The sequence below is a fragment of the Syngnathoides biaculeatus genome, chromosome 1 (genome assembly GCF_019802595.1).
Source record: "Syngnathoides biaculeatus isolate LvHL_M chromosome 1, ASM1980259v1, whole genome shotgun sequence".
Lineage (NCBI taxonomy): Eukaryota > Metazoa > Chordata > Actinopteri > Syngnathiformes > Syngnathidae > Syngnathoides > Syngnathoides biaculeatus.
The window spans coordinates 9,117,030-9,138,506 of NC_084640.1; the positions used below are offsets into that span (position 1 = coordinate 9,117,030).

The 21,477-nt window shown below is 41.1% G+C and overlaps 1 protein-coding gene across 5 annotated transcripts in view; it reads left to right on the plus strand.

Moving 5' to 3' along the window:
- The window catches only part of LOC133498097 (focal adhesion kinase 1-like), a 44,749-nt gene that overhangs the window by 3,136 nt on the left and 20,136 nt on the right, over nucleotides 1-21,477 (plus strand). Inside the window, exons 1-8 of one of the 5 annotated variants that reach the window (XM_061814550.1) lie at nucleotides 8,534-8,700; nucleotides 12,637-12,663; nucleotides 16,160-16,404; nucleotides 17,099-17,271; nucleotides 18,257-18,344; nucleotides 18,546-18,625; nucleotides 18,990-19,052; nucleotides 20,642-20,696. In XM_061814550.1, coding sequence (XP_061670534.1) covers nucleotides 8,682-8,700; nucleotides 12,637-12,663; nucleotides 16,160-16,404; nucleotides 17,099-17,271; nucleotides 18,257-18,344; nucleotides 18,546-18,625; nucleotides 18,990-19,052; nucleotides 20,642-20,696 — 750 coding nt within the window. In that variant the 5' untranslated portion in view covers nucleotides 8,534-8,681. Of the gene's footprint in view, nucleotides 1-8,533; nucleotides 8,701-12,636; nucleotides 12,664-14,508; nucleotides 15,047-16,159; nucleotides 16,405-17,098; nucleotides 17,272-18,256; nucleotides 18,345-18,545; nucleotides 18,626-18,989; nucleotides 19,053-20,641; nucleotides 20,697-21,477 lie in introns of those variants that run through there. The other 4 variants (XM_061814557.1, XM_061814540.1, XM_061814530.1 and 1 more) reach the window with 4 other exon arrangements.

Below are 21,477 nucleotides of genomic sequence, written 5' to 3' on the forward strand. Positions count from 1 at the left end.
TACTGGTACAACTACCTGGATCTGCTTTCATACCTGGAAGCGTTTTTTTTTTTGTTGTGAAAGGTCATGGGATACAACATGTTCTTTGCCTAAAATGTTCCATGTGGGCACACTCGACCTTACTGGAAAAAAAAAATCCCATAACTTTATTCTAAATACAAATAGATGTACCCAGTCAACCTGACTTTCGAGGGCTATTTTTCCACATGTGAGCTGAAACAACCTTGGGGTTAGATTATTACTTGTAATGTTAGCGCTATGATTCCAAAAAGATGGCAAAAAAAAGTTAAACTACTCACCCTTTAAAGACGACAGACATCAAGATAAGCGGTATCAGGAAATAGTTTTGTTGCCAAGCTTTTTTGGTCACTTTGATTGTTATTCTTTTGATGTTTGTGGGATATCATGTGTTGCAAAATGTTGTGTAACTTTCAAAATGTTCAACACCAGGGTTCTTGAACTTTAAAGGTACAATCAATGCTTTATAATTTGAGGCTGATCCAAATTAGGAATGTTCCTAAAAGTTTTGTAGCACGGTAAGCATCTGTGAGATATTCTGCAATGGCGAACTGATTTGACTCTTTTTCATGTGGTTTGCTGCAGCTGGCTAATACAGTCGTGCGTGTGTGTGTTTGTGTGTAAATTGCAGAGCAGCGCTTGTATTTATAGAAACACTTGACTACTCTCAAAGATCCTAAAGTCAACCCCTGCGAAAACTTTTATTCTCAGTTGCTCTTTTCCTACCAACTATGTTGTCCACTGTTTCTCGCTTTTTATTCCATTTTTTGCTCGGTTGACAAAGACTGTTATTGAGTGCACCGTGACTCTGACTGTGATCACAATCGCTATGAGTGTGAGAGGAATGCTGAGCTCCTGAATAAGGTTGTTATGTGTCCCTACTACATGGGCATGCCGTTTTTATTGGTTGAAATCTAGCTATTCATTTCCTTTTTTTTTGTTTTTTTTTTTGTTTTGGGCTTCGTCAAATGATTGACTGTGAGGAGTCTATGACATCATAATGTTGGATGACCATTTCCGCTTTAACACAGGCAATTCATTCCATAACTCTAGTTGACTTCCATGTTGTGTTACTTTGAACAATTTCTACACTTGCACCCTTAATTGGAGACTAAATCGTCTTTAGTTTAGTCTTGAGAAGGAAAGAGATTAGCGAAGAAGAAGTGGGACACGGAGAGGACTGAGGAGAGGCGAAAGGAGTACATTGCGATGCGACGTAGGGCAAAGGTAGAGGTGGCGAAGGCTAAACATGAGGCATATGACATGAACACCAGGTTGGATATGAAAGAAGGAGAAAATGATCTCTACAGGTTGGCCAGACAGAGGGGTAGAGATGGGAAGAATGTGCAGCAAGTAAAGGTGATTAAGGATAGCGATGGAAATATGTTGACTGACGCCAGTAGTGTGCTAAGTAGATGGAAAGAGTACTTTGAGTAGTTAATGAATGAAGAAAATGGAAGAGTAGAAGAGGCAAGTGTGAATGACCAGGAAGTGGGAATGATTAGTAAGGGGGAAGTTAGAAAGCCACTGAACAGGATGAAAAATGGAAAGACACTTGGTCCTGATGACATACCAGTGGAGGTATGGAAGCAATTTGGAGATGTGGCTGTGGAGTTTTTGACCAATTTATTCAATAGAATACCAGCGGGAGAGAAGATGCCAGGAGAATGGAGGAAAAGTGTACAAGTTCCCATTTTTAAGAACAAAGGGGATGTTCAGAAAACTCTTTAGTTGTGATTGGTCCATATGTGCGTTATGAATGATCCATTCCAAAATGTTTGACTAAAACCCAGTTGTATGACAACTGAAGCAGTATTTTCCATAGAACATAATTTAAATTCAATTAGTCCGTTCCAGAAAGCCCAAAATATTAAGAGGCATGTTATAGAGAATACGGTAATTATAGTTGAAAATACAGTCGGTAGAATACTTTAACTCTTATTGATGGTGAATTAAACCTGGCAGAAGGGAGCGATGAGACGTTATTGTTAGGAAAGGGAATCTGCCATTTTTGTACTTTGCAATAAGTTTTATTTTTTAATTGTATGGTCTTTTTTCCAAATGGCCAAAAACCATCACTATCTTTGGTCACTTAGTGGCTTTATTGATCAGTGAGACTGAATAAATAAGGCTCTCAAATGATTGTGCAGGGTGATTGTCACTCAACTGAACGGAGATTTAAAAACTGGGACAATATTTTGGCAAAAATAATTATCCAAAACTAAATCATATGAAAACTGGAACATACAAAAACGAGGTTCCTCTTGCAAATTGTACTTGCTTTGTTGTGTAAAAAGATGCTGGGACGTTATCCAGCTGTAAAAGTGGTTCATAATTTGTGCGGATGAAATCGTGTGCAGGGTAGGCTGCAATCTGCCACAATGGCAGGAAATGACATCATCGCTAATGACCTCTCCCTCCTTCGGGGCATCCACATACCCGGACGTGTGTGCACAAAAACACACACTCTGCAGGTCTGTTTGAATTTCAAAATCTCCTCAGCACCTTCGTTTTCACAGGACTACTACCACAGGAGGTGGAAAATTGCCGAGTCAAAATCTACCCCTTGTTCTGCAGGAAAAGAGCAGCGTTCCCAACTTTAAACCAATTAATACAAAGCTCCTTGATCCTCACTCGAGTCCCATTACCGGCAATGCGAAGACGGGCGTAAAGACAAATTGATCCTCTGAATCGTGCGTGCAGACGGACACACACCAGAACACACACTTAAGAGAGTTATACTGAAGTCCTAAAGGTGTTGCATGCCGATGAATGGAGCGAAAACGTGGTGATACCCTCTCGTGTGGACGAAGAACACCGGACGCAACAGGAATAATAGGACATAGTAATGCTGACCGCAGTATTGCAAAAACAGGGAGGCGCACATCTTGTAAAGTAGTTACCCTTCTTTTTTTTTTGTGCGTGAGAATGGTGAGAACAGTTGGCGTAATTAAATCTCAACGAAAGAAAGCAGTCATTGTCGTAAAGACGGGATGATGAGTGTGCCGGGATGAAGACAAATGGTAGGAAAAAGAGAAATAAAAGAGATGGAGTGGAAAAGGAACACATGTAAAATCACTTGCAGCTTTGAGTGATTAGACTTTTTTTTTTTTTTTTTTTAAATATGAATTGGAGGACCTACCCCAAGGTTGCCTACTTTTGGCCTTTTTGACAGGATGTTTTCACAGCTTATTGTTTAGAGAAAAAAAGTTCATTATTTTTTTTTTTTGTTTGAAGCATTCCTGCTGTTCATGGCCATTGTCTTGGGGCCTACAAAGCCTTAAGTGTCAGGATACGTCTCAGACATGCTGGGATGCGTTTCAGGTGATTCGAAATAATATTTGCAACCCTGATGGAACGGTGAGATGATATTGTCCCCAAAAACTATCTTCCTTACCCTTTCAGTTCCATCTATCCCTCCATCCATCTAGAGAATGGATGGAGTCAACAGTCGAACCCCAAATGTCAGGACTTTGGGGAAGCCGCTGTAGCAGATAGGATAAGACCCATGTGTCTAGGAATGTTGGGGCAGGGAGGGTTGTGACCTTCCACACTTGTTCCACCCTTTTGTGTTGAAAGCAGTAGTCACCGTCGAGTCTCAATAGACACTGGCACTGATTCATTTTTTATCTACTTGTGATATGCTGTGTTGCCTCTTTCACGCAGAGGTCTCGCAAAATCTCAGCATCAGAGATCTAACAGAAGATCCTGCATTGATCTCAATTTTAACATCTAAAAACTGCTTTCTAGCACAACAAGGGCAGGAAAAGTGTGAAATTCACACCCCTGTCCAGGATTTACGGCATTTCCGTGACTTCAATCTACGTCGGTGCCATTTGAAACCTGGTGATGACTTAGAGGCCGTGTGAAAAGTGCTTAAGAAAAGCGCAAATGTAGCTCACTGATAAGCTGCTTTCACACTGGCTGGCCCGTGGCTTTGAGGCAGGACTCGCGGAAGAGGGATAGTGTGTGTGTTTGTGTGCCACGGTTGTGGTTTGCCTTAAGATAATTTGATGCGCGGAAATGTCAGCTTGATGGTGACAATTGCTTTTTACACAAATGGGAATGGACCTTGAATCTCAGGTGTTAAACGAAGTACGCTTCAAGCACGGGTTGTGTTCTGCCTCTGTCATGACTGTAATAATACGTCGGAAGATGACGGGAAAAAAATCTGTCTTGAATGGTTGTGACGGTAGCTCTAGATCTTTCTTTTTTTTTTTTTTGGTGGGCTCACAACTTGAGATTGTTTATTGTGATAGTTTTTATGAAGCATTATGCCGTTGTCATCAATTTGATGTTGTTAAGGCATCCAAAACTCAGCAGATCCGGGAGCCAAAGCCAAAGTTACACATCAGCGCCTGCTTGGCCAATCACATGAGCTCATCTTCGCTGGCGACGCTCACACCGACACATACGCGCGCACCCACCCTGTCATAATACAGAACGTCTTCAGTGGGACACCTGGACGCAAGCCAGAGTTATGACATCACAAACCACGTTTTGAGCCTGCAGAGACATAACTGGTGTTGCCACTGCTGAGGTCAGGCGTGGGTAAAATACCAGTGTGTCTGTATGTGTGTGTCAGGGTTTGTGTGTGTCTGGCTGTGTGATGAGTCACCCGCATACTCCGTCCTTCTACACAAAGGTTCATTGAGCAGCGGTCTTCAGTCTCCATTCTTCGAGCTGGTCCTAGCCCTTGTTAATGCGATGATTTTCAACTATACACAGGCAGGAAATGAGCTGAATAAACACCTTCTTGGATCCTTTGGGACCCTCATTCTCTTGCCGCTAGAGGGCAATGTTACAACATGGGGTCTTGAATACAAGGGCACCAATTCGCCGTCATATAAGATGAATGTGAGTGTGTGACATCCTGGTCCACTAATCCAGTTGCCCATTAATCTGCTTTTCTCTTGAGCAATTTGCCTTCCACCCAGTTTGCCAGCCGTGTGTACGTGTTTATGTTTCGAGCAAGCAGGGATTGTCTCTGCTATGTCTTATTTACTTAGTGTATAGTGACAGACTGAACATATACAGTAGAGTTGTAAATCATTGTGGCGTAAATTCCTCAAATAGGGCCTTCAATAGACATCGTTACATACTTAGTTGCTAGGTGCATCATCTACGTAAGACCAATCAACGCCTCCCTCAAGTGATGACTGAAAAAATGAGACAACTGAGAATAACACGTTTACACGCTGATGTTAAATGGTGAACTGACAAGCTCATTTCAACTCTGTTACTAACCAAAACCTCAGCAAAAGTATCTCAGATGACATTATGGCGTTAGGCATATCTGAACTGCTGTGATCTTGTTTGTGTGAATACCATATTTAATGTCATTAATTCCCATGAGACGTTGACGTGGTCACTGCACAATTTCGTTTGTTTGTCCATATTTTTTTTTGACAGGAATTAATGCAGTTTATTCGTGTCATCCGCTCTGTCTCAGTTTTTGACATACCACATCTCCCCTAAACTTAGTTTCAATTGACTTGAAGTGTAATATAATATTACACCCAAAAAAATGTTAAAGGCCTCCCACCATCTGTTGTTGAGTAAACAAGTGCTACTGGCCTTTTTCTTTTTTTTTTTTTCTTCAAATCAGTTTTACAGCGCATGATAGTGTATATTTTTGGGACAATATGCTTACTGACTTTACTCACTGTTATCTTCTCCAAATGCCACCATAGGAAACTTTGGTTAGCACACATGCCTCACAGGTTCTGTGTTCAAAGCTCGGGTCAGTTTTTCCTGTTTGGAGTTTACATGTTCTAACTTGGGCTTGCGTGGGTTTTCTCCGGCTTCTCCTCTTTCCATATTCCAAAATCACATGCCAGGTTCATTGAAGATACTCATTTGTCCATCATTGTGAAAGTTAGTGTGAATAGTTGTCAATTTGTGCCCTCCAAATGGCTGGCGACCCAGAGTTGGCTGGACTAGGCTTCAGCTTGCTCATGAGCGCAATAGTAAGTAGATTGATTTCCTTTAGCCTGGCTGCTATTTACTCAGTATATGTTCCGCCAATGCCAAGTAGGCTAATTTGAGGCAGACCACAAATAATTTAGTCATTTTCACTAGTCTACAAAGGAAATGTCAGATAATACACTCTGTATTGCAATACTTTTGTCAAATTCTCATTCTTCCGTGGTGACCCACATTTACTTTATAAATAATCAGTTATCATGCATGTCGATGTTGTAATTAAACTTCTCTTTGTGATGGAAAAAGGGGACAGAGCAGAATTCTAGCTATGCAGTCAAGTGAGCAGCGGGAGCGTCACTCTATTCAGTCGAGGCAACCGAGAATGTCAAATTATGACTAATGGAGTAGCCCCTCGGGGTGGTGGTTGTATCAGAGAGGAAGAAGGCCCAAAGGCAAAACACACAAATACATGGACACACTCCTACACAAACCTTTTTTCACTAGATTCTAGATTTTTCTGCTAATTTTAATACTCGGTGAAAGTAATTTGCCATATTATGTCAGATTACTATATCGTTGAAAGTATAGTTAAAACTTGACTTTTCATTGTTAGACCACTTGCATTGTGGCCAACTTTGGCTGGGACCTTTTTTTTAGTAAGGAAAAATATCATTCTGTCATTGTACTTTATTGAAACATTGTAATAACACAAAGCTTTATGCCTCATGATTTATTAGTGCAGTCCCATTCAGTGCATGATCAGAGGCCCAACAGAACAAACCGAATTTGTGTCCTTATTTTATGTTGTTCCTTTTCTAAACGGAATAAATTAAGCTTACCCTATCACAATGTCAATAAATTAACTTCAAGCCTCAATGGACCTTTCCGACCTGTCAATCACTTGTACAATAATAGCCAATCAGATAGCCGCATTGTCTTAACCCCTGGCTTGACACGCCGCTCTCGCCATATTGTCCCACAAGCAATGCTGGTTGTTAGTAGCGTGCGCTTAGAAAAGTTAATTTTTCGAAGAAAATGGCCCTCAGATGGGCTTGGGGAACGTGCAATTCTGATGAAAGATATCCTGCTAGGTTACAAGGGGCCCGGTTGATTCATTTTCCAAAGCCAAAAACACAGTTGACGAAGTGTCTACGATGGATTAAGGCTTGCGGAAAAGCGCACGTACAACTGAATGTGGACAATATCAACAAACACAAGGCTTTATGTTTGAAGGTAAGGGAGAAGTATCTATTCTGAGTTTGATTGAATTATTATCAGTGCTTTATACATTACAGAAGAACAACTTTCACTTTGTTAGCGTATCACTGACCTGCTGAATGATGTGTGTAATGTTTTATGCCGAAGAGTCGTGTTAGGGACACGTAAATGCACCATGTCATGCAAGAGAAATGTCTATTTGCCTGTCTGTATCACATCAGACTTTTAAGACAGGGCACTGGGTTCCATTACGAGCCAAGTCAAATGAATACACCCACTCACTTATAAAGACTACAATGATATTACTCATGAGCTTTCCATGTAAAAAGTACTCACCCTGCTTTACTTGTGCAGTGTGATTCCACTATTTTATCCTGTTGGATTTCAGTACCAGGTTTGTGAGGCGTCAAAATTTTTTGCATCGATCGCCAACATTAAGTATTAACATTGCTTCCTGCTCAGTCTAAAAACCTTAATTCCGTGTGCATATCCTTAAGTGAAATAGTTGAGACCTCCCTGTAGAACTCTCTTGGTCAAGTCTGGTGCATTTGGCAAAAAACATACCGCAATATTATCTGGAAAATTCGGGTTAGAGAATCCACTTCAAACCTGTTCTGTTCAGTTGTCATTTTGGGAGCTTGTGGGACATGGCAAATGTAGCTAAGATCGCCAGTCGGTAAGGTCAATTGTATGCCCAAGCATACTGTAAACTGACCAAAACAGTGTAAATTACTCTGAGCAAGTACTCTGAGTTGCTGCTTCTGTATCTGTGTTCCTACTTGTAACCCACAATTCCACTGCATAATCTCAAAACACACCAAGTTTGTCTGACAATTCACTTTCAAAATGATTAACTCACTGTGAGGCTGATGTGCTAACCACTCGGTCACCCTCCCACACTAACCCAAATTCCTTAATTATTTTAGTTATTTAATTACCTACTGGTCAGCAACGTGAGCAGTGCTTGAAAATGTTCTTGTATAAACCTGCTTAACTTTTTTTGTATGAATTTTGACTAAATTCCAAGATTTACAGCTATTTTTTGTAATTTTTGTCTCTCCGCTTCCCGCTACAGTTGACTCACTGTGACTAGTATCTCTCCGTCTCTGTCTTTCTCTCTCTCTCTCGCTCTCTCTCTTTCTCTCTCTCTCGCTCTCTCTTTCGCTCTCTCTCTCTCTCTCTCTCTCTCTCTCTTTTTCTTCATCCCTCTCCTGCTGGACAAAGATTCCCCCTCCCCCTTCTTCCTTCTCCATCCACTTGCTCATCTCCCTCCCCCGCTATGGGCTCCTCTCCCCCCCCCCCCCCCTCTCCTCCTGTTCCCCACTCTGTGTGTCAGTGTAGCAGTAGTTGTAGTAGTAGTAGCAAGGGATTAGGAAGGAAGGGGAAGGCCGGTTTGTGAACTGACGCAGTGACCACAGAAGCCCGGCTGGGATTTGGGCTTTCCCAGTATAGACTCCTTTCATTTGGTTAGTAGGGGGGGAGGGATCTCGTTCTTCTTTTTCCTCTCTTCTGGACTTTAAATGGAGGGATTATACCATGGTAAGGTTTGACACCAGGGATGTGTTTTAATGCATAGCTTGTATTTTATGTGTCGCGTTCTATTTGTCGACTACGCCGTCAACTCACTAAGTTGTAAGCACTATTGTCACTTTTTTTGTGGCCATTTTTAATTATAAAAGCCACTCTCTTTTTGATGCATTCAAGCGTGCATACAGTGGAAAGACAATTTAAAGAGGTGACATAATCCTCTTTCCTCTTGATCAAGGGGTATGTGTTAAAGGTCAAGTGTGCGCACAGAGGAGGCTTCAAGTGTGTGCATGTGTGGGAAGTTGTGTGTGGGAGAGTGGCTACGGATGTTAAATTATAGGGTTGTGTTGTACATCCTTAGACTACGTTTGTCTTCTTATATAGGCAATATGTATTTCTGTCTTAAGTCTTCCTTGTTTTGTTTGTAGGGTTTATTACGCAAGCCTTTTTTTTTTTTTAAACAGAGAATCCACTAAACATTATATTTATTCATAGTTTCTTGTATAGATTATTGTAACTATATAAATAGTGTTGAACCAATGTGTGCTTTCACAGAGCGACGCAGGCTCCCACAATTCGGTAACGTGTTAAATACATGGTGGGAGGAGTCCTGTGCATTAGATTTCACATCCTTGCCCCGGCACCCTGAAGGTGTCCCTCTCTGTTACTTACTACCTCCAGAGACGGAAAATTGCCGAGTTGACGTTGCTAAATGCTGTCTTTTACAAGCGGTGGAAAAAGGGCTTCCGTTTGGTTTTAGATATTTTGCCGATTTCTTTGACAGAGGGTGGGACTCTATGAAGGTGTACAGTTTACAGTATTGTAAACACAAACCGGGCGTTCTTGTTTCCATGTCTTTTTTTTAACAATTGCTTTCAGCACAACAGGGTTCCAAAAGAGAATTTCAGGTGTTAAATGTCACAGCCTGTCCCGCCTTATCGCCATTCCCTGCACACACTGTCCAGCTGGTGTTACAGCGCCAATACTACCTCAAAATGGTCTCCTCATTTTGCTTCAGTGCCATTTATAGAGAATGGCAAGGTAAAAAAAAAATTGGGGAAAATGGCAGCGATGTGAATGGGATGATAGACAAATACACCTCTAATAAAGTCATCTGTGACGTCCTCAAATTTTACGAGACTTCAGATTAATTAATCAGCTCCAGACTAGAGGCTTTTGATTTTATTTTGTCCTAATTTAATTACATTAACTAAGATGACACGCTCTGGCGACCCCTAACGGGACAAGCCGAAAAGAAAAGAAGAACTAATACAATAAAATGGGTGGAACCGTGGACCAGCTGGTAAAGCATTGGCCTCACAGTTCTGAGGTCCCGCGTTCAATCCCGCACCCGCCTGTGTGCTGTTTGCATGTTCTCCCCGTGCCTGCGTGGGTTTCCTCCCACATCCCCAAAACATGTAAAATTAATTGGAGACTCTAAATTGCCCCTCGGTGTGATTGTGAGTGCTGCTGTTTGTCTCGATGTGCCCCGTGATTGGCTGGCAACCAGTTCAGGGTGTACCCTGCCTCCTGCTCCTTGACAGCTGGGATAGGCTTCAGCACTCTCCGCGACCCTCGTAAGGATGAGCGGCAAAGAAAATGGATGGAATACAATAAAAAATGCCACCAGTTTACAGTATAAGTCTGCAAACAGATTCCTACTATCTTCATTTTGAGTCTGTCAAGTGTACTAATATGACTAGATGACAAGTTACTGTATTTTACTTTTAAAAAATTTATTTGAATGTTGACTATTTTTTAATTCACCTATACTTTTAATAAGAAATGATGGTGATGACTGTTTGAGACTGGAGTAAAACAAGATTCATTACTTCCTTTGGGAAAATTTGTTTTGAAATTACAACTTGGAAATTAACCAGGATCATTGGAAAACCAGACCTATTAATCTTTTTTTTTGACTGTATAAAAAGGTTAATATCAGGGGAAAAAATAAACCATCTCTCTCTCATCGTAGATCAACGCTGAATAAAACATGGCGTATTACTCTTGCACGAACCCCAGCTAACACGTTATCGCCGCACCTCAACACACGCAATTGAGCGGGTGTGCTTTTGCAGATAAACGGCAAAGGGCACTCATGCGTTTACATGACCTTATTATGTTTTATGCATGCAGGATTTATCTGCGTGGAAGGCATTTTATGTTTGGCAATTTGGAGATCCACTGATCTTTATCTTAATTTGATTGCTCACACAAGAAATGACTTTTGCCATAGAGGATATAAGCAAACTAAAGAAGTTGTGTGCCTGCTTGATGATCAAAAAGATAGCCTTTAATATTTTTACTTTATCCAGTAAAAAATGGCCAGCGACTCATTTTGGAACCATAGTTTGGCAAACTCTGCTCTAAATGCTGTAGTAAAATGTCAGTTAATCTATGTATAGTCAATAAGTCACAGCACTACTTTGCACACAAAAGGCTCGATTTGCACACATCCCCGCTGTGTTTTTGAGTGGCAGGTGTGCTCGTTGCCTCGGGCCCAATGCTGTTGAATGGTAGACTGCTTGCTCCAGTAACATTTCTTTGTCCACAGGCTAGTAGACACAACTTGCGCACCTCGCGCCGAGGCTCAATGTGAGTCAGCAGGGCAGTGATCTGGACTGCTGGCATAACATATGTGATATTCCATTAAAAATGTGAAAAATCTGAGTTTTGGCTGCAAAGAACATTTTGTCTTTGCATCATCGGATGAAAGGGACAGATGGTGTCTCAGAATCAAGATGCCATTCTCGATACAGTCAGGCACATGATTCCATGCTCATTGCCCCTGGATTGACATTATTCAGTTTCCTCATTAATGTGGGTATGACACAACAGAAAATTATAGGGCCATACTGAAAAGGAACAAAAATACAATTAGTTATGAGAATGAAGTCCTCATTTCAAATGTTTTTATTTGACAACATTGGAGTTATGAGAGTGATGTCTGAATTTTACAGAAAATAAAGAAGTGCGTATGAGATAAGGGTGTAATGTCAAATAGTCACCAACACCAAAATTACAACGGATTTTCACCTTTATTCTTGCTTTAGTCTGACTTGATCTTGGCAAGATTTTGTCTTTTTCCACATCACTTTCCTCTTTTGGGATGGTCCTTCATACGAGAGCAACAGAGCAAAGGAATGACTTGAATTCTTGCAAAATGAGCATTGGGGGAACGTTCGCAAATCATAAACCTCATAAAGTAGGCGATATCACACACATGGGCGCGGACAGACACAACTACACACTCTGGTTTCATATTTCAGAGTACGGATCGATAAACTATATGACCTAGGAGTACACTTCCTCTTTGTGGCCTTTCTTTGCATTACGTCATCTTTGTTGATGGCCCTCATCCACCATTAAACTCTTGAGTTTGTGTACATCCATGTGTATTTGTGTGTGTGTGTGCGTGCGTGCGTGCGTGCGGTTGTCTAAAACATTTATTCTCTTGACCTAACTCCGTATCGATGATGCGTTAATTGGGTGTCAAGTACCCAAAAGGCAACTCTTGAGCATCTTGTTAGTGTTTGCCAGCTTGTGTTAGCCATTTATTATTATGTACTGTACCTTGGTATTGAAAGAGACCATCTGATACTGAGAGGCGCCCTTCCCATGTGTATATATAGTCCAAAGACCGTTTATTTTGTAGTTTACTTTATTAAGACAAGTTCAGATTGTCGGCGAACCGAGTGTCTCAATTGAGTAATACATGTGTTTCCCCAAGTTGAAATTGAGTTATTTTCTTTGTTTATCCAAGATCTAGTGACCTATTGATTATCCTCAATCCGTATACTGTTGTGGTTTCTCACTAGGGTATTGATTAAAAAAAAAAAAAACATCATATGAACACAAGTACATGTAAATATATATATATTTTTTTTAATGTATTATTTTTTTACTAGAAAAGCTTTGTGATGAACAAGCTGTTTGTCTGTCTTTCAGATATCTCCAGGATTGCCTACTACACAGGTGAGTGACTCCCCCTAAGGCCCAATTCATGCGTAATTTTATGTTCATTATCATACAGCTGCTTGGGGGTGAGGTGACCAAAGGTTCCCCCTGACGGAGAACAGAGGATCTAATTTGTTTGCGGTCTTACTTAGAGGTCAATGTGCTGCGAATGGCTGTAATTAGAAAGTAGGTTCCTTTCTTGTAGACAAGTTCATCCCCGAAGACCAGCGGGTGTAAAACAAAGTGAACGGAGCGGTGAAGCGTATTATTTGTGCGCTGCCGCCAAGTCTGTCCATCTGTGTTGTAATAACAAATTCATGTGTGCTGCCAAACTAATGTGTATGGCAATTTTAGGTGAAAATATTGCACTTTTGGAATTAGCTGCCAATAGAATATGATGTTTGTCAGATTGAAGCAATGTCATTTGTTAAGTCACATATTTTGGGAGAATATATTTAAAGTGTATTCAAGTCTAGAAAATTACCCACTGCTCAATCCACTTCTTCTTATGTCAGGCTTATAACACTGTTTGTTACTGTGATGGCAAAGTATGAAGTAAAAGAGACGGCACCCATAAAAATTGTGTTCAGAGATTCAATTGTACTTTCACTCCAGGAAGCTGCACTTCACCTACCCGTCCAATTAAGCTCGTCACTTGAGTGTGGTATGGAAGTGAAGGAACTGGTCCAAGCGGAGTGGAACATTTGCTGGAAGGTGTCTGGTGTTCTATGTGACAGAAGAGTCTCCGCTAAGATGAAGGGCAATGTTTATAAAACAGTGGTGAGGCCGGTCGTGATGTACGGATGAGAGACGGTGGCACTGAAGAAACAACAGGAAGTCGAACAGGAGGTAGCACAAATGAAGATGTTGAGGTTCTCGCTAGGAGTTGAACAGGTTGGATAGGATTAGAAATGAGCTCATTAGAGGGACAGCCAAAGTTGGATGATTTGGAGACAAGGTAAGAGAGAGCAGACTTCGATGGTTTGGACATGTTCAGAGGCGAGAGATTGAGTATATTGGTAGAAAGGTGCTGAGGATGGAGCTGCCGGGCAAAAGAGCGAGAGGAAGACCAAAGAAAAGGTTGATGGATGTGGTAGGGAGGACATGAGGACACTGGGTGTTAGAGAGGAAGATGCACGAGATTGGAAAAAGATGACACGCTGTGGCGACCCCTAATGGGACAAGCCGGAAGGAAAAGAAGAAAAGAAGACTTTGTGTGCAGAGCTTGTGTAAGTGGCGCATGTAGCAACTGGTTGTGTTGTTTCTCATTAATGGGTGGGCATGCACTTCAGAGATCAAACTTATTTGTATACAGTACGGAAGCACTTCTCGATACGTGTGTAGTTTGACTCAAAAAAGTGCTTCAATACCACTCTACCAAAACCATTTTACTAGACTAGCTGTGCAAGTGGGCGAGGACCCATCTCAGTCGTTTGGAGAGTATAAGGTAAACATGGATGACAACTCGTTAACTGTCTGCTCTGGAAAATTGATGAAAAACTAGCACCCATTCGGACAGTCAACTAAGCTGTGAGGCAGACCTGCTAATCACTAGTCCTCCTCCTACATTTACTTTCTCCATCCTAAAATGACATGAGTCCTTCTCCAGCACACGGGAGGCTCTGACGTGGGAGGGCGTAGTCATTGAACAGTGCAGTGATTAACATATTGCTCGTGCTCCTCCTCTCTCCAGCTCCCTATTCAACTTTCACCCGTGCCTCATTTGTCCTCCTTTTCCTCTCATTCTTCCCCGAAACAATGGTCGCCTTCCCCGTTGTCCCTGCATCTCTGCTTCTATCTCTCGCTTTCATTCCACGCCGTGGTCGCTAAACAAGAAGACGACTTTCCATTGGTTCCTCGCTAATTGCCTCTGTTTCACTTTGACTGCACATCCGACAACATGGAAAAGTAGATTTTTATAATCTTTTGTTATTTTTTTATTTTTGCTGCGAACCACCATCGCAAGGGGGAGGTGAAAAACAATCCAAATTCTCTCGAGCGACGTTCACGTCACACTTCCACGGCAACGGTGTAACTATGGGGCGCAGGCATGGAGCAGGAACGGCCCAATAACAAACAGCGCGTTGGAAAAAGGGGGCCGCCACGGGGAGCGCAAAGAAGACAACTCTCTGGACGCCGAGGATCTCAGGCAAAGGACTCAAATGCGACATTGTGGGAATTCCCACCTTTTAAAGGATTTGCTCTGTTATGCCGCTGGAATCGGTGGATCTCGTGTGTTCGTTTCCATCACCTCCGCCTGGGACGAGGTGCGGCGTCATGCGTGTTTGTGAGGCTGCCAGTTGCCTGTCTGTGCTCAGCGGTGACGGACACAGGCATCGACTGACATGCGTTTCCATGGCGACGAGCGGCTGTAGCCCCTTTCCCTTATGTTGGGGCAGAGGTACAGCTAGAATCTTCCTAATAGTGGGCCTCAACTACAGTGAATCCCACCTACTCACAGTTCACTATTCACACATGTGTTTTTCTTGCTTTTTTTGAAACAGTTAAGCGGTGTCTATCAGGAAAGTAGTACAATGATGCCAAAGATGTATTGTAAAGTGATACATCTGCACTGAGGGACAATCTTTGTATTTCAGAGAGGATCTACGGTTAGCCGGGGTTGTTAGTGCATGAACTCTTACCTGCACGGGCAGTGCATTTTTTCCAAATCAAATAATCTGTAAACCATTTAATTTCTGTGTCATATTGTACGAGTTTAAAGTGTTTTGGGATCATAGTTTTGGGGTAAATTTAAAGTCACTGGCAATTAAACATTTTAGTGAGGGTATCAATTGTTTTTTTCATCATCAGTTTTATAGTGAAAAGCTCACTTATTTCTGCCTCCGGACCTTTTTTTTTTTTGCTTTTTAACACCCCAAGATAGCACAAATTGTGCCAAAGCCATGGCCAATGTGAAATTAGTGGTTGGTGTCGAGGAAGTAGTATGTTAAAGTAATTATCTCAATTAAGAGACTAAGATCTAGTATGTTTGGGAAGTAGTGAAGTTTAGCTGCAGGTTAATGACAAGAACTCATGGAGAGTCTTCACTGAATGTGAATGCTTTTTGTTTTTCGCTGCTGAGTGTTTCTTAAAAGCAAACAACGGAGCTCTCGTTATCCCTTGACAGTCAAACTTTTGTAAGATGCAAAGCGGTGACATACAGGTCAGTGTCACTGCATCCCTGTGCATTTTTTTGGAATCATATTGTGTATGAACATTTTGTTTATAAGGGACAGTGTTTGAAGATTGCTTTTGTTTTTTTCAGTGTTATGGGATCATGGAAATATGATCACTATGTATACATGTTGAATTTTCCTCTACAAAAATGCATCCAACACAAGTCAAGGCACACGCATGACGACAGGACCCATTCCCAGATGAGTTTAATTCCAGGAAGTGTGTCAATGTCAGGAAAAATAACCGCCTGTCGTCCATTGTCTTGCTTTGGTTGTAGAATGGATGATCCTTGACCTGGTCCAAATAATCTTAATGTGGGAAATAATTTGTTTTTCAGAATATGACAGACACCTAGCGGCAGCTGCGTCACCAGGGAAGACCATGGCAGCGCCCTACATTGACCCCAACCTCAATCACACTCTGCTAGATGGCCCCAAGTCGCGGCTCAGTGCTGGAGGGTCGGACCGTACCACTGCCGGATCCGTGGACAGGGTCCTGAAGGTCTTCCACCACTTTGAAACCAACACGGAATTAAGCAGCTGGTCATCTAACATTCGATACGGGGATGCTACCGATATCCGGGTAAGATTTCCAATATCTGTGAGTTTATGATCGGAACGCAAACCCGAACCCAAACGGCGTTCGTCACAGCTCTACTGGATAATTGTGCCATTTCTTTTGACTTAATTATGTGACGAAAGGTCGTATTTGTAGTAGCTGGTGTACCACATGTGCGGAACACACATGTGACGTAAATTTCAATTTTCTGTTAATCATATATGTATATTATGATTTGAATTCTATACAAATCAATCATATAAAAATAGCAAGTATGGCAGCACAAGAGGATGCCTTCTGATGGCATTTAACTACCTATTCTTACGCCACATGTGCTTCGTAATCTCAGAATGTCCAGACCATCTCAAACCAAGGACTGCCTGTTCGACAAACTAGACCACTCTAAAACTCGGTCAAACCACACCCAACCTCCCCATTTTTTCATATGGCAACATACATGCTCCTTTGAGCATGAGCGTGCATGTGATGTCTGGCAGCTTGTTTGGGTGTGAGCGTCATCTTAAATTTGCTGAAGTGAGACACAGGCATGCATAAAGTGATTCACTGTGTGAGCCCTCTGTACTGTCGACGCAAAGCTATTAGTTTAAGTCAGCTATTTTAATTAGTCAGTGCTATATATATTGTTACATGTGAATATATATATATATATATATATATATATATATATATTTATGTTTGTTTGTTTGTTTGTCCACAGGGAATCATCCAGAAGATCTTGGACATCCACAAGGTACGCTGGACGTGGTGCTTTGGCCTTCGTCTCAGCAGCAGCTGCCAGCCCAGAGACCAAGTGCACTGGCTTCATCCCGACATGGGTGTGTCGCACGTCCGCGAGAAATACGAACAGGCCCGCCCCAACGAGGACTGGAGGTGAGTAAGTTGCGGTTGAGATTTTAGTTAATGTGCAAGGGGGTTCCTTTTACACAATGCCGTTTAAAGATTCATCTGCAGCCTCTCTTTGTGGAAGAGGAAAGGATGTCACGTCATATATAGTTTAAATCAAGTAGAGGAAGATGGAAAGGGTAATTGGTAGGAAGTGGACTTGTTTTACATGCTACTACAGTAAAGAAAACAGTCCAGCCCTACCTTATGATAAACATTTTCATGTAATACAGTAAACCATGGTGGTGACAGCATCATTCGTGTGGCTGAATTTGTTCAGAAGGTACTGAGGCCCAAGACAAAGAGGATGGAATAAACAGTTCAAAATACCAGTCCACTGACTGGTACAAAATCATCACAAAAAAACAACTAGAACTTCTGAAATGTATTGAGTTAAATGGTGTTACATGTGCTTCATCCCATGTAACTTGAGTTTGATTGTTTAACACATTTGTCTTGAACTTAGGACTGTGAGGTGGACAGGCTAACCACTTCTTCACCATGCTGCCCTTAAACAAAAACTCCTCAAAATAAGTCACAAGCTTACGTTACAGTCTGACAAAGCCACAGCTAGCGTCTTTTAGCAGTCTCCCTCTGAGCGAATGGAAAAGCAGCAGGAGTGATTTATTGGAGACTCCTCATGAAAAATCCAGCATGTCCCGTCTGTTGTGCGATGCATTGAAAAGCTCGTGGATCACTTTTATTGTGGTGGTCGGTGCTAATGCCATAGAATGTTTAGGAGCTTTTCCCCAGTGGCTTCATAATGAGAGAAGGAAGCAGATGTCACCTTTGTTCGCCCAAGTCAGCAACTCTTTTCTGCTTGTGTCATGATGCAACCCCTTTTCTTACTACGTCATACCTTCTGATTTGGGTTTACAATTATTGTTTAGCGGGTCTGATCAAATGCTTAAAAGGCCCACTTATTGTAGGTTTCCCACCTCCTTCTCTAAGTCATCACATTTCCTCTCTGCAGGTGTGAACTGAGAATCCGATACCTCCCAAAAGGCTTTGTTCAACAGTTTACAGAAGACAAACCTACACTCAATTACTTCTACCACCAGGTATACACGCACACACATTTCATCTTTCAACATGAGACATATGGTGCTGCTTGCAGACTGTATGTTTGCCTGGAAGTCATGTAGGTCAGTAGGACTGTTTGTGTTTGTCAGAGTGCCATTTGTTGCCCGGCAATATAAATATGGCAGTGTCTTTAAATAAACATATGCGTTTGTTGCTGACACATGTCATTTGGCACTCAGGTGAAAAATGACTACATGGCACAGATTGGGGATCAAGTAGAGCAAGATGTTGCCCTTAAACTGGGCTGCCTGGAGATCAGGTGAGAGGAACGCCGAGTACAGAGCTGGTAATTAGTAGTCGGTCATATACTGATAATAGCAATACGTGCCCCTGAAAATAAGATGCCTCTGTTTCTCATTTGTTTCACCCATAGGTTAAAATTCCTCTTATGATTCTAAAATACCATAGTTGTATTTCATTTGATTCAATTAAGTAATATAATTTTATAGTAATTTGTTGCTGTCCTATAAAGCAAATATCTAAATCTTTTGTTCTTATATTAAAAAAATCTTTTTGGCTCTTCACTTTTTTTTTATTTTTTACTTGGGACACACATCTTCAGCCAGCTGTCTTGAGGGGATGATTTGATATTAACGCGGATGTGCTCTGCTTTTTTTTTCTAGGAGGTTCTTCAAAGAGATGAGAGGAAATGCGTTGGACAAGAAGTCCAACTATGAGCTACTAGAGTAAGTACTTTAGGATTCTTCTCTATCAGTTTTTCTGTTGTTACCATGTTTTGCAACTCAGCCATTTCTAGAGCCGTACATTTCATGTTTATTAACGTTCAATATGGCAATTACTCATGATGGCAAAACTTCCTCATGCTCCATGTGGCAATCTATTCCCTGATACTCTACCGCTAGCCTGCACAAACTGGGTGACTTAACGAGACTGCTTGGCTCCGATTCTAATGAGCTACCCGATTCCGCTCTCGTCTTTTCTTTCAAGCCTCCCAGCCTAATGAGCTCGCCAATGAACTGAAAAAGAATGTCCAGTCGTTATGTTTCCTGCTTCCTGCTCATCTCATTTTTGTCTTCTTTGCAATCATTGCCTTTGTTATTTTGTCTCCGTCTGTCCCTCCTCCCTGAAAATATGTCATCTTTTCACCAAGCAGAGCTGTAGGGGAAAGTAATGCAGTTGGTCCATTTGAACATTCAAGTTTTCAAAAATTCTCTAAGCAAACTATCCTCTGCTCAAGATTTTATTTATTTATTTTAACAGAGAAAGCCAAAAGTGTCTGATCATACAGTGGAGCATGCTAAGTCAAATCTAATCTTTCTGTGATGGTGGTTGACAGCCAAGTTGAACCCATGGGGGGGGGAAAAAAAAATCCCAACTTTAATTGTATTCAGGTGCAAACTGTCACCCACATAAAACATTTACTAATTGTACAACCAATGTTTTAAGTAAAATTTTAGCATTCCCCACGAATGCAAGTAAAATGTAATGTATCAGTCCATCCATTTTCTGAGCCGCTTATCCCCACAAGGGTCACGGGAGTGCTGGAGCCTATACCAGCTGTCATCGGGCAGGAGGCGGGGTACACCCTGAACTAGTTGCCAGACAATCGAATGGCACATAGAGACAGAGAACAGTCACAATCACACCTAGGGGCAATTTAGAGTGTCCAATTAATGTTGTAAAATGTACCATTTGTCGGCAAGATTCTATGATCATTTTCATGCTAGTAATTATCCATTACACTAAGAGCTACTGTATATGCTGTTTACGACTGTTCTGTTCCTCACTATCATAAAAAGTATATAGAGAAGTTAACCACTGTGTAATGACACAACAAAATAAAGTAAAATTATTCACGTTTTGATTCATAAGACAATAAAACATGGCGTTTATTGGTAAGCTCTCATTTTCACAGCAGTCATTATCCATGACGCTAACAGCGACCTGCTATTTACATGCATTTCACACTTTATTGGTCAATTTTTTTGAAGTTATATAATTAATTGTAGTGCTCATATTGTACTGAGCTATGACTCCTATGTTTTACTAAATTCCATTTCACATTCAATGGTCTGCAGAAATTTTCACTATCACAAAAGACAACAACAAAAAAAATCCATATTAGGACTGTCTGACTTTAAGGTGTTTAATGAACGAGTCGAGTTCATCACTTTGTTTCCCGCTGTCTGCTTCCCACATTTACTTATGTAACTGAGCTCTGATCAGATAGTGACAGTTTAACATTCCTGCAAGTATTTACAGTATTCTAACCCCCCGCCTCTCTCTCTTCTGTTATTTTATCCTCTCTGTACAGGAAGGATGTTGGTTTGAGGCGTTTTTTCCCCAAAGACCTGCTGGATTCAGTTAAGGTGAGAAGAAACCATGAAATTAATTCTCTCTAAACTGGCGGTTCACTAATTATGAATTCACAGATTACCATTTTATTCCCCTCTGGAACCCATTTGCAACTATTTACTTAAAAACAGTTTTCACGGTTTTTGTACACTTTCTGAAAGTCCCCAAGATGGTGCCAATGCCATGTCTAATAAGAGTCTATTGATGTCAAGAAAAATTGTTCAAGTGATAAAACTAGACTTGAGAGTCAAACTTTGTCGAGGAGCTAAATTATGTTCAAATGGACTTATTATGGGGGTATTTAAAAGAAAAAGTAAAAATCTAACCATGGGTAAGTTATTTATTTTGAAGGGTAATGTAAGATTAGTGATAGTAGCATTAAAGTGTTTGGGATCATAGTTTGTGGGGTATTTAAGCAACACTTAACTTTTTTTAGGTGGACCTTAGTTTTTTTTTCTTCTTTTTGCTATGGTTGGTAGGCCAAGCTTTCTTGTACTTGTTCCAATTCCTGTCAATAAATTAAAAGCATGCCAATTTATAGGCTACTACTTTAAGTGCCTGGTTAATTCAATCAAATATTCGCAGCAGGCTGTATGAAATCAGGCAACGGTCCCCATTTGCAACTTATTTTTATTGACCTGCAGCATGTTAAAAAAAGAAATTAAGAAAAATGTAATACGGACACCCATTAATCATCAATTCCTTCTCCTGTGTTCGATTCCTGTTTTCATTGCAACCTTGAATCTAATCTTGCTTTAAATTCATTTCTTTACACTTGGAATTTGGACAGATTGA